Source organism: Zootoca vivipara, chromosome 1 (genome assembly GCF_963506605.1).
Source record: "Zootoca vivipara chromosome 1, rZooViv1.1, whole genome shotgun sequence".
In the NCBI taxonomy this organism is placed as follows: Eukaryota; Metazoa; Chordata; class Lepidosauria; order Squamata; family Lacertidae; genus Zootoca; species Zootoca vivipara.
Window position 1 is genome coordinate 131,851,875 of NC_083276.1, and position 18,927 is coordinate 131,870,801.

General features: G+C 44.4%; 2 protein-coding genes across 3 annotated transcripts in view; one reads left to right on the forward strand and one right to left on the reverse strand.

Annotated features, from left to right (window-relative positions):
• MREG (melanoregulin) overlaps nt 1-18,927 on the reverse strand; it is a 56,573-nt gene that overhangs the window by 12,772 nt on the left and 24,874 nt on the right. The gene's annotated exons all lie outside the window — the stretch shown is intronic.
• On the forward strand, nt 1,949-13,554 carry LOC118096827 (UDP-glucuronosyltransferase 1A1-like). Its single transcript, XM_035139062.2, has 5 exons — nt 1,949-2,921; nt 4,246-4,377; nt 7,150-7,237; nt 8,766-8,985; nt 10,491-13,554. Exons 1-5 carry the CDS (start codon nt 1,998-2,000, stop codon nt 10,786-10,788), a joined length of 1,662 nt encoding a protein of 553 aa, XP_034994953.1. The 5' UTR covers nt 1,949-1,997; the 3' UTR covers nt 10,789-13,554.

Sequence of the window (18,927 nt, forward strand, 5' to 3'; positions counted from 1 at the left end):
CTGATCAGCAAACCCAAGGGGCTCAGTGTTTTAGACCACAGCGCCACCCACATCCCTTGTCACCGTGTAAGACCAGGAAGATACATACAGTATATTGGTACAGAAACAAAGCTTGACATTACAGTCTCAGGTAGAGACACACTTTGGAAATAACTAACATAGAAACTACTATCACAGATAGAACATAAACAACGAAACGATATATTTGGATATAGGCATTTTCATATAACAGATGTCAAATGGAGAACACACATGACTAAAAGCAAATTGACAGTAAACTCCTGTGTGCAGCAGTCCTTTGAGTATTTCCCAAGTTTTGATCACTGGATTGTGCTGCTTACTCCTACTATTTTATTTTATTTTTACTTTTGAGAAAATATAATAATAAAAAAGAAAATATAATAATTTTATTTGCTGGCTAAAGGGTTTTGAGGGTTTATTTTATGTTGTTTTGTTTATTCAATCTGTATAACACCCTTCATCTGAAGACTGCATGGGGTTCACAGCATAAAAATACAGAATAATACCACAAAATACATATTAAAAAGAAGAACAAAACCCAAACAAACCAATAACCCTGCTTCCACAAACACATTTAAAAGGACATAGACCGTAAATCAGCCGCTCATTGATAAAGAATGTTTTTGCCTGGCACCTAAAAATGTACAATGAAGGCACTGTTGTAAACAAAATCTGCCCTTAGAGAGTCCTTTGTAGGTTCTCCATCGGTAGGAGAAAATAACAGAGGCCAACCAGAGAATATTGAGAAGCAAAGCAGCTAGTAAGCCTGGTCTTTATTGAACTGTTGTAAGAGGGTGCTCCCTTACAGGCAGGAGAAAGGAGGAGGACCCAGAACAAAGGTGTGCCTGCCCTTATATAGACATTTTGAAATTCCCTGCCCAAGACCACCCCTCCATACATCATACCTACATCACAGAAAAGGCAGTCTACAACAGAAATTTGAATATTGTTGTTTTTCCTGTCTGCCAGGTTATCTGATAATGCCTTATCTAATTGCCTTTCTTGATAGTCTGGCCATTTCTTTGAGATGGTAATTACTTAATTCCTGAGACAATGGGAAGGTTCCCTCACCCCCTCCCTCCTTGCAGAGAAACATTTGGTCAGTTTGGGAGTCAAAATGGTTTCAGGTCTTTCTGTACTGTTTTCAGTCATTGGTTTATATATTTATGTATGTGTTTGCGTTGTACATTTATGAACATTTATTATATATCTAAGACCTTAAAATTCTTAAAACAGTACCAGATGAACCTCCTTGGGGAGAACATTCCACAAACAGGGAACCACTACAGAAAAGGCCCGTTCTCATGTTGCCACCCTCCAGATCTCTCATGGAGAAGGCACATGAGGAAGGGCCTAAGAGAATGATTGCAGGATCTGGGTCGGTTCGTATTGAGATGGGCAGTCCTTGAGGTACTGTGGTCCTGAGCCGTTTAAAACATCAACTCAGTTGAAATTGCTCTTATAATTTGATATAAGGGCTATTTGTCCTAACAAGAGGTTCAGCAGAGGCAACACATTAAACAGTTACTTGATGCTTAGAATCTGTGATCCAGTGGGCTGCACCAGTCAGTGTTTATTCTGCAACATCTGCTTTCATACATTAGGCACACAAGGCGCATAGCAAGTTCAGGGCTCCATGATTCCTTGATAGGAAGGATGAATTCAATGTCTCAACCAGCTGCTGCTGGCCTTGCCTTTTTGTTCTGTTTGTGGCATTGTGCTGGAAGTGGGAAGCTGTTGGTGATGCCACTGGATGGAAGTCACTGGCTGAGTACAGAAGTGGTAGTAGAGACACTTACGCAAGCAGGCAGCCTGCTGACTCCTTATCACCCAATCAAGGCTGGTTTGCAAAACCGACCTTTGACCAAGATTTACACATTCCACACTGTCTTAATAAATGTGTCACAGAAAACAAATATTTGCAGAAGAAGATAGGGCTAAAGGCTCACAAGAGGCTGTTTCCTGTGCTGTTCGCAATGGTTTCTTTACATTCATTTCATTTTGGGTTAGAATTACGCCACAATGCAACCAGCAAGAAGATTTCTATGCGTCAAGGCATTTGCCAGCTACCTGCATGTGTTTTGCTTACTTTCTTTTTCTGGAGCCTTACGGATGGAGGAAAGGTCTTGGTAATACCCAATGATGGCAGTGCCTGGCTCAGTATCCATCCAGTTATGGAACACCTTCAGCAGAGAGGACACCAAGTAGTTGTCATTGCTCCTGAGACAAACTTATGGATAAAGTCATCTGTACATTATACAATGAAAACATTTGCCGTGCCCTACTCAAAGGAATACTTGAAAGAAGAATTCCAAAAGCTTGGTCACAAGATTTTTGCACGCCAGCCTTTCCTGGAAAGAATGACTGGGACATTTTCAAGAATAAGAAATATTACAATGCTTCTATATAATAATTGCAAGCAGCTTTTAAACAACAAAGAGCTGGTTTCTTACCTTAAAGAAACCAAATTCAACGTTGTATTTATGGATCCAGTGTTTCCATGTGGGCAGATCTTGGCTGAGTATTTATCTCTTCCTTCTATTTACTACTTGCGGGGAATTCCATGTGGTTTAGACTTTATGGCAACACAGTGTCCAAACCCACATTCTTATGTCCCAAAATTTTTCTCGGGCAATACAGATCACATGAACTTTAACCAGAGAGTGAAGAATTTTTTAATCAGCTCACTGGAATCCGTGATATGCTATTTTCTTTATTCACCCTATAGAACACTGAACAAGGAATTCCTGCACCAAGATATGTCAGTAACAGACCTTTATAGTCATGCATCAATTTGGCTTCTGCGCTATGACTTTGTTTTTGAATATCCCAGGCCTATCATGCCCAACATGGTCTTCATTGGGGGTATAAACTGTGCAAAGGAAAATCCACTGACTCAGGTTGGAGTCCAACTCTCCACTCCCCCTTACTGAGACTGTTCAAAACTTCACTTTAAAAATGGAGGATGAGAAACGGATTAGGATTGAGATATTTCATAGTAGATTGGAAAAGTTAATAGCATGTGCCCATCTCCCTTTTGACATATCAGAATGTCTGTGGCCATACTACCTTGAACATGCCCGATCTTGTCTGGTCACGGAAGCTAAGCAGGGTCAGGCCTGGTTAGTACTTGGAAGGGAGACTTAATATTGGAATCAAGAGGCTCAATGCAATTACCAAGCAGCAAATTTAAAATAATATGCACAGAGGCCCTGGGCTTATAAATCCTAATGCCTAATACCTTAGCTGAGCTTAGAGAACAGCCTTATTATATCATATTTATGTCAGCTTGCTAACTTGCTTTGCTGATGTGGAAAACTTTATTGAGTATGATTTTTTTATTATTTTTATTGGTTGCTGTACTTACTGCATTTGTGTTTTCTGTTGTAAACCTGCTCTGTGATTACTTCTGGGATGAAGAGCAATTTGAAATATCCTAAATGATATGTTTTTACAGTGGTGCCTCGCAAGACAAATTCAATTCGTTCCGCGAGTCAATTCGTTTTGCGAAAAATTCGTCTTGCAAATTGTGGTTTCCCATAGGAATGCATTGAATTTTTTTATTATTATTTTTTTGCCCATAAGAACACATTAATTAAATTTCAATGCATTCCTATGGGAAACCGCAATTCGCAAGACTAATTTTTCACAAAACAAATTTGTCTTGCGAGTCACCATCAGATCGCAAGACGCATTCATCTTGCGAAAAATTCGTCTTGCAGGGCATTCGTCTTCCGAGGTACCACTGTATAGAGATTCCTGAAATTCAATATCCTGACCAGTGTCTAAGACTGAATGGGAGGGCAGGTAGACCATTAGGCTGGTCTAGGACAATTCTTCTCAGGGGCAAAAGAAAAATGTAAGCCAGGCAGGGGAGAGAGGAGGAGGAGGAAGAGGAGGAGGAAGAGGAGAGGCTGCCACTATTACAGCAGTGGCAAAACAACAGCAGCAAAAGTAAGTGGAGGGGAGAGGAAGGGTCCCTGCTGGGGAGGGGCAGAGGAGAGAAGGGGCAGCAGGAGGGCCTACAAGGAAGGATTTGTCCTGGACCCCACATTGCCCCCCCCCAGACAGATCTGGTTCTAGAAATGGTCTGATGTTTTTACACACTCTCTCTCTTACCTACCCAGCAAAGGTTACTTTTTCTTTTAGCTTTTTGGGAGAGATGAAAATATTCCCACATAACACAGAATTCTCACCAAAAGTTTGTTTGTTTGTTTTCCCTAGGAATTTGAAGCCATGGTAAACAATTCTGGCGAACATGGCATTGTAGTGTTTTCCTTGGGTTCAATGGTTTCTGAAATTCCAATGAAAAAAGCTATGGAAATAGCTGAAGCGTTTGGAACAATACCTCAGACGGTAAGAAGGGAAAATTGTAACCTCTATTCACGTAGGATGTTAAATACTTTGGTCCATTATGCATGTGTTGCTGTCTGCTTTAAAAGCAGCTCCGAAGCTAAAGTTGACACACAACCCTTTGCCTCAGTCCAACAAGCAATCTTGCAGCTTGACACAGTATGAACTGGGAAGCTGTTCACATACAGCTCTTTAGAGATATTGCCATGGTACTTTAGATGCCAGCTGCTGACTCAGTCCCTGCTCAAAAGCTACAGAAAGCACAGCTACAGCTGATCTTGCTGCAATAAGACAACAGGGGAACAATCTGTGAATAAAAAAATTCCTTCAGTAGCACCTTAAAGACCAACTAAGTTTTTATTTTGGTATGAGCTTTCGTGTGCATGCACACTTCTTCAGATGCATGCACACGAAAGCTCATACCAAAATAAAAACTTAGTTGGTCTTTAAGGTGCTACTGAAGGAATTTTTTTATTTTACTTCGACCCAGACCAACACGGCTACCTACCTGTAACCAAATCTGTGAATAGTTCCCTGACAGTTGTCACGTTTGGCTGCATTCCAGATAAAGCTGCCAGAGCTGAGCCCTCGGCGGGTTCCCCTAACTGTACAGCAACCACAAGTGGAACAATGCAGAAAACCCTGCTGATCTTCATAACCAACATTCTGCAACTAAATTTCAGGTCATATGGACTAGGTCTTGGTTCTTTAAGTTGGGGAGGGTGGGCTAAAATATTATCTGAAATCCAGAGGCTAGAGACATCTGTTGGAAAAAGTTTTAGTGATGATAGATTGTAGTATAACCATGTTAGTTAATCAATTACCAGTCCAGAAACTGGTGAAATTTGGCCTTCTCTGCATTTTTTTGCTACCATAACATGAGACTTCTTCCCTCATTACTCTGAGAATACTTCTCATTGACTGCCGAGAAGTGAGAGGAGTCTATAATAAATTGATTTCCCAGGCTTGCATCATCCTTCTTCAAAGTAAGAAAGAGCTACTTTAGCAGCATCCATCATGTTGCCCTATGTCAGACTTCCTAAACCTGGTGGCTTCCAGATGCATTTGAAAAGGAGCTTTTGCCACATGGTAAACCAAGTATAATCAGTTATGTCACATTCTAAATCAGTCTTCCAGGACATTCTTAAACCTGTTTGGTGTCCGGGATCATATTTGAGGAAGGTTTTTAAATATTTAAAAGTATTCCCTTTGAATATTATTGTGAAGGACAGGAGCTATAGACTGCCCCCTCCCATCGTGACAACCAGTTCCTCTCCGAGCACAAGCGGGAGCGGGGAAGGAGATGAGTCTAGCGGGGAAACAGGAAGTAGAGGGCAGGGCTCTGACAGGGTCACAGAGCCCCTGCGCCGACCGGGAGAGGAAGGAAGGGAGAGGGAAAGAGGGAGGCAGGAAAACATTGCTAGAAGGCCCCTCCCTCCAGTTCCGGAGCTGCTCATGAAGAAAAGGGGGCGGAGATTGGGGATTCCCAGACTACTTTGTTGGAAAAAGACGCGGGAATCCCCATTCCGGGGTACTGACCCAGACTGAGAACATGTACATTGTACAGCTTCTGCACTGTAAATAGTCTGCACATAATAAAAGCATAAAAATGCAACGTGCCGGAGTCGTTACTCTAGAGTAGCCGCCAGCGATCCTGTGACAATTATAAAGAATTTATTATTATTATTATTTTTCATTGTCTGGATAATCATGAAACTAATTCCATATTACTTTATCCTAGCGTGAGATCCCATGCAGATTCAGACCATTATAGACTTACGGACATGATTACATGCTATTTTATGAGATAAATTATTGGGAATGGTTTGTGTTTTGATTTTTTGTAAGCTTTTACATTTTTTAAAGTCACAGAGAGAGTGCAATATTCTTCGTTTCTGTTTATATTTGCCTAACTTGGGGCAAAGCATTTGCACTGAATTATCTTCCCTCTGTTATCTACTGAAATGTGTTGGATTTAGATACAAGACCTGGATTCAAATCCTAGCTAACTCTTTGTCCTGGTTCACATGTCACGGCAAGGCAAGGCAAACTATCTGATGGCTCCTGAAGAGGAACTCACACATGCTTTGCTCCTTCTTGGTTTTTTAACCTGAGCTTCACATGGCAGCTAAGCCAAGGTTTGAACTGAGAATTGTAGTTAAGGTCTCTGTTCCAAGGTTTGTCCACCAAAGGTTGCAAAAGGCTTGTTTGTATCTCAGCCTATGAAGCTGAGATATGATCATCCAAACACAGCCACTGGGTGTTAAGTAGGCATGAATTCTCCATCAGTAAATTGGGAATAGTACTGCTCTAAGGATAGGTGATATATGTTATTCAGTTTCGGATAAAGAATAGGACTTTAAACTTTAAAAAAATCTATTAATTTTAGTCCATTCTTTAAACATGTTTTTTATTTTAAAAAAATGACATAATACAATTGCATAAAAATAAAAATTAAACACACACAAAAGGATACAAATATGCATTCACAACCCCTGGGAAAAATAATAATGACTGATATTTTATTCTTCAGTTAAACTTATGCATGGGTAAAAACTAGAAGTGTACTTTCATTCTTTTATATACAAGCAGTAACTTATTTATTTGTTGTTAACCAATATCCCACCTTTCCAACTAATGGGGCTCTTTGAAGAGGCATTGCACCCTACGTAAGAGATAGGAGAGAATGCTTGTTCAAGTGCAATTTGAAGTTTTTGTAAGTGTTTGAAGTGAAAAGATCTATTTCCTAATCTATGTATTTCCTTCCTCATGAAGGTGCTATGGAGATATACAGGAGAAACACCCCCAAATCTTCCAAAGAACACAAAGCTTGTGAAGTGGCTACCACAAAATGATCTGCTTGGTATGTCTGGGACAGGAATTACATTGTTGTCTATAACCAGCACTTAATGCTGCTTCTATGCCACTAGCTGCATCTTAGCAATACCATGAGAGAGTGGATCTAAATACTGTTTAGCAAAGTGTAAAGTAATGTGATGTTGGATGGGCATGCTCCCACATTGCTCTTGGTCATGTACACTCATAGCAAAGCCCTGTAGCTGTAAAAGCTGGGCTAGGAAAAGAAAACCCTGCCTGGAGCATTATGCTCACAGTGTGCATAAAAAACTAAGGAAATGGATGAAAGGACTGTGGGCACAGATGCCAAAATGTGAGCCGTGAAATAGGGGTGAGGGGAAAATTTGATTCAGTTCACATTGAAAGGCAAGCTTACTTCATTCGCACTATCCAAAACCATCTGTGAACTAAATCACAGCCGTCCTTCAAAATTCACACTGCTCCGAATTCTGCAATGCAAGTAATGTACAAAAATTTATATACTATGGTGAGGAATGCATTAAAATGCTCAAAGTAGTAAAAATAACCTACAAGAATCCATTATATTAGGAGAAATTCACACTAAAACGTTGGCGAGTTTTCATGATGAATAATAATAATAATCGCAAACTGGCATAGAAATATGGAGAACTGAACATAAGACTGGTAAGATGAGAAACTTGGAGAAACCAAAATTGACTGATTTGCTGATCCTTACCCATAACTACTTGGAGTGAAACAATGACTGACCAAAGTACCATTGGCATTAATGGAATTTAGCACCAAACTAGACATGATACTGGAGGCAGCTGATATCCTGCTTTCTACAGGTGTACCTGAGAACTCTCTTGCATGCTTGATCCCAAGAAGACGGGGCTCCCTGCCGATCACTTGATGTTCAGTTCTGCGTCTCTGCTTGTCCCACATCTGACATTACATGTGGTGTCAAGTATGGGGCAGGTGGGTGTGGTTTGAAGAAAACAGCCTCACAGGCCAAATCTGGTGGGTCAAATCTGACTCTCAGGCCAGAGGGTCTCCACCCTTTATATTGAATTGAGGGATCAGGGATGGAGAACCCAAGCCTCTTTATCTGGCCTTCAGGACTCAACACAGGCCATGCCCCCTAGGCCACATGCTTCACTGGCCCTCCTCTGCACCCTACCTGGCTGGACTGGGTCCTTGAACTGTGATAGCACCTCTTCCTTGCCTGGATGGAGAGTGGCAGGACCCACCACTGGTCTGGAATCCTCGAAGGCTGTCCATGAAGGAATGTGACTCTTTGGCTGACAAAGGGTCCCCACCCCTGGTCTAGATGGCCTAGAAGGGGCCACTTCTCTCCTCCCACAGTTCTGTGCCATCCTTCTGAAAGGCATTTTGCTAGACTGTACATACGGTAACAGTCCAAGGAGATCTGCTTAATCATATAGCTTTTTAATTTGAACGTCAATTGGCTGCTTCCATAAAAATGCAATTTTAAAACTTGGCCTAGAGACGTTGTAGTTAGCAGAATAAACAACCTGTTGGTATTTCTCCACCCCCTGCTCTTTCCTCAACAGCTCATCCAAAAGCCAGAGCCTTTATCACTCATGCTGGCTCCCATGGGGTCTATGAGGGGATCTGCAATGCAGTACCAATGGTGTTGATGCCACTTTTTGGAGATCAAATGGACAATGCAAAGCGGATGGAATCTCGAGGAGCAGGAGTGACTCTGAATGTAGTTGAAATGACTTCCAAGGATTTATCTGAGGCACTGAAGGCTGTTATTTATGATAAAAAGTGAGTAATGAGAAGTACAAAACTCATTTTAGGGTTGGCCCAAAGTACATTTAAAATCAGAATATGCAAGGAAATATACCATGGAAATTTTCTTTCTTCTTTTCTTCAGTGCATTGTTGTCTTTCTCACTGGCAGTTATTGGTTATTCAGAGGAAATGAAATAATGCCTGGTGACCAGGAGCGTTCTGCACCGGGCGTGGGGGAGGGTTGCAGGGTGCCACAGGGGTCTGTTGGGCGGCAGGGTGGCTGCTGGGGGGTGGACTTCCTGGTGGGATGGGAGCTTGAGGGCGGCACAGAGGTTGCTTGGTGATTCGTCACTGAAATCAGGGGGGGGGGGTTGTACACTGCTGCTGGTGACAGGTAAAGAAGAAAGTCTCTTCTAAACAACTCTTCTGTTTGTACTGCTTTGATTCTTTACCTGGACTCTGGGGTCCTCTACACTAGTGGTTTTAAAAATGTCTTCTGTCAGACCATGGCATTCTCAGAAGCTAATCAGAGTATTATCTATGAAAAGTTAAGTAATGGCAACGTTCCATAAACGATAGCTTTCCCTACAATGAACAGCTGCAAGAGAGTTTGGAGTATCTTCTAATGTGTGCTGCTAGCTCCCCCAAGGGGACAATAAGTGGGGGCAGGGGGGGAGGGCCAAGAAGCGTGCTCCAGGTGAGCCAAGTGCCTTGGAGTATTCTCCAAAATCCTCCAAATGCGCAGGAGTTTCCAGGAAGGCATTATGCAGGGGTTCCTTCACAGACAGGTTGATCTGGAAAGCATTCCGTAACCATCACAAACCACTGTCCTGCACAATATTCCATCTCTGCTCCTTGGCAATACTGTATCTGCCAAGGCAAGCCAGCAAATCTGCCGCTTGTTGATTCATACAACCCTGTGCTGATTCATATTATAATCCTATTTCCAGTAGGGGGGTTTACACAGTCACTGTGGGGCAACTGAAGGGAATGGAAAAGGACGCCCTTGCAGGAACTGTCAGGAAGCAGCAGTGAAGGCAGGGGGCGTCTCCGTCCACATTGGGAAGTGGCACTGTTCTTGACTACCTGCCAGCTCCTGCTTAGCTCAGCAGGCCACATTCTGTCAGCGGGTGTGTTTAAGAGATACTGACTGAGATCATCCCTCCTCCAACTGCCACCTGCTGGTGGTCACCAGTATCATCAGTTGCATCACAGAAGTTCCTGGACACTGCATCATTTTCTATTTTTATCTCCAAGGACCTGCAATGAGCAGCAGCTGTCACGTAGGAGACACGTAGGAACGGGGGGGGGGGGGTTGCATCCCATGTCCCCAGTCTCTCAGCATGTCCAGCCTCTACGCAGTGGAGGTCTCAGCTGCTCAGGGGATCCACATTTGTAATAGAAAAATAACCTCAGTAATATAAACTAGAGAATGGCATCAACTCCACTTGGATTTCAAATGCTTTGGAAATCTGCTTCTATGTTGTGTGTTTTATTTCCCTGTAATATTTATTTGCTAAAGAGGTTCTTTTCTTTTAGGTATAAAGAGAACATCCAGCGTCTCTCAGCTCTCCACCTGGACAGGCCCATTGAACCTCTTGATCTTGCGGTGCATTGGGTGGAGTTTGTGATGAAGCACAAGGGGGCTCCCCACTTGAGGCCAGTAGCACATGACCTCAACTGGATCCAGTATCACTCTATTGACGTCATGGCCTTCCTCCTGGCTGTTGTACTCCTTGCCCTATTTATCTCACTGAAGTGCTGCCTGTTTTGCTTTAGAAAGTGTTTTTGTAAAAGTGGAAGGATGAGCAAGAAAAGCAAATCAAAATCACATTGAAATGGGGTGGGGCATGTAAGATGAAGAGGAATAGAAGAAATTGGGTCCTGCTCTTGATGTCCTCCAGAGGTTTTGGATTACAACTCCTATCAGACCTAGCTAGCATGGTCAGAGATGACAGGAGCTGTGGTACAAAATAGCTGGAGGGCACTATGTTGTCTACCGCTGTCTAAAAGCATCCTTCCTCAATCTCAGTTCCAATTTGCAGGCGCTCTTAAAAACACATACGTGATGATTTGCAAGGTCACTTCCATGCCTATATATGCATTCAAACTATTTTAGTCAAGGAACAAGCAATTTGATAGCCAAGGGACCTGTGAACTTCCATACAGATCCCACAGTTCTGTAGTCAATTGATCTGTTGGGGAATCAATTGTTTGCATAACTTATCTTGTTGTTGTTGTTTTTAAATCATTTTCATTAATTTTCCAATACAAAAGCCAATTAACACATAATCATAATAATCCAATTAAAAACAATAAACAAAAAAAGACCAAATTGCAGTCCAAATTGTTAATTATTTATTTTTTCCAGGCTTCCCATAGTCTGGACCTATTGAAGTGTATCTCCAATGTCTCGTTCTTGTTGTTCCCCTATTTTCCACATTCCAATTTTAATACTTTAAAGTTTTCCGTCCCTGGCTATGCAATTCTCAATCATGTCCAAAATCATATGTCATTGCATCCATCAAGTATAGCTTTATTTCTAAATATATATTTTTCCAACTGTCTATTTAGCAGCACAGCTTTTCCTGACTTCATTCCAATCTTCCGATCCAGGCTGTTATCCAAGTCTTCATTTAGAGTTTAATGACGCAGCAACTCCCATGTTTTTAAGTTGTTAGGTTACTCCCATCCGGGCTGTTGTCCAAGTCTGTCATTTGATATTAGGCATACTGTTTGCATATTGCAATGTAAATGAACTGTATTCCACAGATATAAGTCATTTGATGATCGATCAGCTTTCAGAGACCACACAATCCCCCCTCCTGGACCCTAGGAGGGAAGCTGCTAGACATCTATTTAGCCTTCTGTCTCGCACTTAATGAAGACATTCTGCAAACAGGTGGACCGTATGTTGTCCCAAATCATTAAAAAACCAATTGTAAGTATTGAGAAGCAAAAAAAGAACATACCAATCCCTCCATAATCCAAACGCCATGATGAGAATCTCTTTGAAGTCCGAGCTTTGAAATCCAAGCCAGGAACTGTACAAATCTGCAGGTTTTTTCTCAATCTTCTTTAGTCCAGACTATGTCTGTTTATTGTCCAAATCTGATTATTTTATCAAACAGATATTTCCGGCTATGAGAGTGCCTTCGGAGAGTCCCGGCCGTGTCATGCTCTGGGACCCAGTGTCCTGCTGCTTGCACCTCGATGCAAGCTGACAATCTCGGACAATCTGCAGGTCTACAAGACAGTCCTCCCCCACCCTGGGGAGTCTGACAGGGCTAATTACTCCCATATCAACCCTGAATTACTGGCATGGCTGGGGTCCGATCATATGGGAATTAGCCATTTCTCACCGCCAGAAACAGGAAGCCTCCTGCATAACTTATCTTGAACTGATGGGTCGAGACCCACAACTGGGGTCAGTGGTGTCACCAGTGTTTTGGAGGGAGGGTTGTTTTAACAGGAAGAGAGAGATGGAAAAGTTCAGATAGCAGAGGAAGATAGCTGGGCTACCTTTAACAATTGAGTAAGAGAGCGGATTCTGACAAGTGGAGCTCATTGCACAGGGTTGATAAAAGCTGCTCATGAGAATGCCGCCTTCCATAGGAACCCCCTGCCCCCTCCTTTCCTGGAAAGAGAAGAACAAAGTATGGCCTTATTATGCAAATAAATAGGAGGAGGAGGACAGGATGGGAATATGCAATCAAATTTAAAGTGGAGCCTGCTTTGCTGGTGGACCTGAAAAGGTTGGCTATTAATGTCCCATGTTAGTTGGGTGTCTAAAGTCACTTCCAAAACCTAAATGCCTTCACAGATGACCCTCTCCCTTGGAAATGGCAGCACAGCTGTGTTTGTTGGCTACAAGTGTTAATTAGAACAAACTCCTGATTCCCCTCCGACTTCTTCTTCTTGTTATTGTTGTTGTGACAGCATCTCCTGTAATATTAAGAAGACAGTGAACATCCTTGTGAGCACCTTACTAATACTGCCGGTCTGGTTGTCTATAAGGGGCCCTTTTCGAAGAGTGGCAGGCGAAAATGATGGACTATGCGGAATTAGCAAGACTGACTAGCAGGATCCAAAACCAGGGAGAGTCAAGGTTCCAAAAGGACTGGAGTAAATATGTGGACTATATGGAGAAGAACTGTAGAAGTTTAAAGACACTTACAGGACTGAAATAAATCCTACGAATTGACCTCAAACAGAAGGAATAAAGGAACTGCAAGATAAGAATGGACAGAAAAAACCTGTTTGGGGGGAGGGAGGGAAGTCAAAGCTCGGCAGAGCAAAGAAATTTGAAATAATTGATAAGATGGTTAGAAGAAAAATCTTTGTTTGTTATGTTTATGTTATGTTATGTTTGTTTATTATTGTTTAAATGTGATTAATTGGAAAATTCAATAAAATGTCTTTTAAATATATATATATATATATAAGGGGCCCTTTTCAGAAACATCCTGTACATAGAAACATAAGGCCAGTGGTCCATTTAATCAAGCATCCTGTTTTCATGGAACCGGAGGTGGCAGGAAACAAAAAAATGACTATTGAGGAGACATAACAAATATAATGGGAGAAGAAGTTCTGCTGTGGCTCTGTGATCGGAGGAGCCCCTCTTACCCTCCTCCTTGAGAGGACCATTGGGACAATGGGAGAGGTGAAATACCTCAGGAAAATAGGGGGGATGACAAAAGGGAATATATGGGTATGGTAGGGGTGGGAGGAATGGGGGAGGGGGTGAATGGGATGGGTAATGGGTTATATAAGTATCATAAGACACGAGACCAGAAATTAAGAAGAACATTTAACTCATTGATAATGAAATAAGGATTTCAACCTTAAACATTAGAGGGCTGGGGTCGATTATGAAAAGGAGGATAGAAACATTACTGAATAAAGATAAAGCAGTTGTAATATTTTTACAGGAAACGCATCAGACGAAAGAGGGGGTTAATGAACTCAGAATGAGAGGTGTAAATAATTATGAAAAAGCATATGGTACTTCAAAATCAAGAGGGGTAGCAACTATAATTTCAAAGAGATGTGGGTTTAGTATATTAAAGATGAAGAAAGATCCTGAGGGAAGATACATTATAATTCAGGGAATAATGGCGGGGGAAGAATACACTATAATTAATATTTATGCTCCTAATGAAAATCAGGTGGAACTTTTTGATAAAGTGTTTAAGGAAATGGAGGATATTCAAAAGCGTTATATATGATTATGGCAGGAGATTTCAATATGGTATTAGATAAATGACTGGATAAGTCAAATCCTACCCCAGAGGAAAGATGTAATAACATTACAGGATTAGCTAAAATTATGAAAAGGAGAGTGATGAGGGGAGGAGAGAAGAAATTTTCATTCTTCTCACTAGTGCATAAGACCTACTCAAGGATCAATTATATCTTTGTTTCAAAAAACTTAGTATCTAAAATAACGAATACGGAAATTGGAATAATAAAGGTAACCGACCACACATTGGTTAATATGGTATTAAAAATAAATAAAGATTACAAGGAAGCCAGAAGATGGAGGTTAGACACGAGGATCTTCAATAATAGTCAAACAGTAAATAAGATAGGGAAAGAATTATTAGATACCGGTATATGGGAGATCAATAAGAAGAGGCAAAGTACTCAAGCAATAATATGTGATATAATGAAAGCAGTGATGAGGGGAAATAGTATCAGGTGGACTGGGGCTCCCTAACATAAAGTTATATTATATAGCAAATCAGTTAAGATATGTCATACATGGGATAACAGAACAAGGAGAGTTAGAATGGTTAGAGAGTGGTACACAGGAAATGAAGGAGACGTTAGTGAATATATATATTTATCAAACCAAATAGAAAATAGTGGCAGAATATTGAAAATCCCTTATTAAAAAATATTATTGAGGAATGGGTGAAATATAAAGGAAAATTGATACCAGCAAATTCCCCACTAACCCTGGTGGAGATGATAGAAGACTTCCCAGTAAATTTAAAAAAGGAAATTGAAAAAAAGCAAAAGAGAAGAAAATACTTAAAATAAAGGATTGGGTGGAGAAAATGAGAAGCAAAGAACAAATAAGAGATGCTCTAATAGGAAGTAAAATAACATGGTATAACTGTATATAACTGGAGCAATGGGCAAAGAAGTGGTTGAGGGAAAACAAGAACTGCAAAGAATATACATAATTTGAAAAAATATATATTATAAAAAGGGGAGATGAAATATACTCGGAGTCAAGAGTGAATTTCATGCTCTTTATTCAGCTCATAGTCATCAAGGAGGAGAAGAGAAGACGAATCGCTCTTTTCCCAAAACCATCTGCTTATATACATTATTTACACAATGGGCCTTGCGTGATTGGCTACTTCAGGGCTACACCTGTGGGCCAATTATATTGTGGATTGACTTTTGCCTGCAGCCTGATTGGCTGCTCCTACAGGCCAATCAGGTAGCAGATTCACTTCTGCCAGCCGCCTGATTGGCTGCTCCAGCAGGCCAATCAGGTTGCGGATTCACTTCCACCTGGAGTTGGATTGGGTAGCTCCCGCTGATTCTGAATCCTATTGTTCTAGGATTCAGCTCAGTACATAACACCCCTCCCCTCTAAGTTCCAGTCCTGCCCGGGAAGTTGCATTCGTAGTCCCCAAGGTCTGCTGGCCGCCTCCGTGTGCGTTGCGGCCTGGGGTGTTCCTTGGTCAGGGGTTCTGGTTCTGGCTCGTGTTCCGAGGCTGCTGGCTGTGCCGGGGCTGTCTGGTCTGGCGCCACTGAACCACTAGGTTGTAGCTCTGGTTCCGGTGTCCTTCCAGCCTCGGGGCGCCCCTCTGTGCCTACTGCTTCTGCTTCCTCTGCCCACCCCTCTCGCTCTACAGGCCTCACTGCCCTGCTGTCCCCTTGGGACCCCTCTGTCCCGCTCTCCTCCCGGGTTCCTCCTGGGAATCGTCGCCGTATCTGGTCGCAGTGGCGGCGCCAACATTGCCCCCCTTCCGTTAGTACCTCGTACGACACGGGACCGGTCACCTTGGTGACTGTGGCGGGTACCCATGCTGGGCCTGCCCCAAAATTCTTTGCATACACTGGGTCCTGGGCCACAAATGTCCGGGGGTTCCTGCCTTTCCCCACCACTACCTCATCCTGAGCTCTGTCGGGGTGAAGTCGGTCCAGTCTAGTTGCAAGGCGCCGGCCCATTAGTAATTCAGCTGGGCTCCGGCCCGTCGTTGTGCTTGGGGTGCTGTGCTGTGCTAGAAGAAATGCGGCAAGGCGGTATTCCCAGTCCCCTTGTGTCATGCGGCGGAGGCTGTCCTTGGTGGTCCGCACCATGCGCTCCGCTTGGCCATTGGTGGCAGGGTGGAATGGTGCTGAGCGGATGTGGCGGATGGCGTTCTGCGCTGTGAAGGTCTGGAACTCCTCTGACGTGAATGCGGTTCCATTGTCCGAGACGAGGGTGTCAGGGAGCCCGTGGGTCGCAAACAGCTTACGTAGTACCCGGATGGCTGCCGCCGTAGAAGTGGATGGTACCAGTGCGACCTCCAGCCATTTGGTGTAGGAATCCACCACTATGAAGAATGTTTTTCCCTGGAAGGGGCCAGCGAAGTCCACGTGCAAGCGTGACCATGGATGTCGGGCGGACTCCCAGGGCTGGACTGGGGCCCTTGGGGGATCCGGGCGGGATTCTTGGCAGGTCTGGCAGTGTTGGACCCAGGCCTCTATCTCTCTGTCAATCCCCGGCCACCACACATAACTCCTGGCAAGGGCCTTCATCCTCACTACCCCTGGGTGTGTCTCGTGTAGGGCTGTGAGGACCCTTTTGCGGAGGGGCTGGGGAACAACAACCCTGCTTCCCCATAACAGGCACCCCTTGTGGGCCGACAGTTCATGTTTGCGGTTTGTGTAGCCAGCGAATTCTGGCCCGGGGCTGCTGCTGGGCCATCCTCGCCACACCCAGTCCAGGACCCGGGAGATGACCCTATCTTTTGTGGAATGGTGCGCAACTTCTTGTGCCTGAATGGGTCGGTCGGGAAGCAGCTCCAGGGTCATAACCTCTTGCGCAGGCGCTGGGTCGGGGCCTTTTCTGGTAGTGGTAGCCTGCTGAGGGCGTCTGCGTGGCCCATCGCCTTCCCAGGGCGGTGGATTAGTGCATACTGGTAGCCGGCAAGGAAAATTGACCACCTGAGGACACGTGGAGACAACACTTGGGGGGTCTGCTTCTCAGGGGCAAACAGGCCAAGCAACGGCTTGTGGTCAGTCACTATGGTAAAGGGCCGCCCGTACAAGAAATCATGGAATTTTTTTACGCCCTTCACGATTGCCAGACCCTCCTTGTCAATCTGTGAGTAGTTTCGTTCGGCTGCAGCAAGCGTCTGGGAGAAGTATGCCACCGGCACCTCTCTTCCATCCGGGAGTTGGTGTCCCAGGACAGCGCCGATGCCATAGGGAGAGGCGTCGCATGCCAGCACCACTGGCAGCCTCTCGTCGAAGTGTGCTAAGACCGAGTTCGAGACGAGCAAGTCCTTGACTGCCTGGAATGCGGCCCTTTGTCGCTGGCCCCACACCCAAGGGGCCCTTTTATCTAGGAGTCTGTGTAGGGGCTCCGCTACCGCTGCCTTATGGGGAAGGAAGGCATGGTAAAAGTTCAATAGTCCCAAGAATGACTGAAGTTCGGGCTTGCTCTTGGGCGCTGGGGCCTCACAAATGGCCCGTACCTTGTCACCGGTTGGATGGACCCCTTCTGCGTCCACCTTAAATCCCAGAAAGTCCACCTGTGGCACTCCCAGTAAACACTTTTCCCGCTTCACCTTGAGGCCCGCCGTCTGGAAACGGTGCAGGACGGAGCGGAGGCGGTCCTCAAATTCCTCTGGTGTGGGCCCGGCGATCAGTACATCATCGAAGAAGGGGGTGACACCAGGAATCCCTTTAAGGAGAGAGTCCATTAGATTCTGGAATATGCCTGGTGCCACGCTAACGCCAAATTGCAGCCGCTTTACTCTGAATGCCCCTCTGTGCGTCACAATCGTCTGAGCCTCTGCTGTGGCTTCGTCCACAGGCAACTGTTGATACGCTTGGGCCAAGTCCAGTTTGCCAAAGATTTTTGACCCAGCCAGGGTGGCGAGGACATGGCTGACCACTGGCACTGGGTATGCATGGGCCGTGAGAGCCTTGTTTATGGTGCATTTGTAGTCTGCACAGATGCGGACCGAACCGTTAGGCTTGACAGGTGTGACAATTGGAGTTTCCCAGGGGGCGTTGGGCACCGGCTCCAGCACTCCTTGCTCCACGAGCCGGTCCAATTCCTCGTCTATGCGGGGTTTCAGGGCAAACGGGACCCGGCGGGCCTTGTGCCTGATGGGTCGTACAGCGGGGTCTAGCTGTAGGGCAATGGGGGGTCCTGTATATCGTCCCAATGCCCCATCGAAAAACCCCTGGAAACTCTTTGCATATGGCGTCCACGTCCACTTGTAAGCTAGTGCGGTTCACCCCGGTAACGGCTAGCCCCAGAGGTCCAAACCATGCCAGTCCCAGTAAGCTAACGTAGGGGCCCTTAACTACCAGCAAGTCCAATTGTTGCTTTCGCCCTCGATATTGCACCCTGAAGGTCCCCACCCCCATAGTAGGGACCTTACGTTTCTGGAAGTCCCGGAGGGTGAATGGGGCCGGCCTTAGTTTGGGACCCCCATTAGGGCACAGTTCCCTTAATGTTCGGGCCGAGATTATGGATAGAGTTGAACCCGTGTCCAGCTCCATGCGGCATGGGGCTCCCTCTATCTGTACCTCTATATAAATTTTCTCTGTGCTGGGATGGGGCAACTGGAATACCTGGTAGTCCGTGATCTCCGTCGAGTTGCCTTGGTGCATGGTGCCGTGTGACCTGAGGCTCCTGGGTCGGTCATCTGATGCTTGTCGACGGGTGAGTCGAGCCCGACACACCCGGGCGATGTGTCCCAATTTTCTGCACTGCCTGCACTCTGCGTTG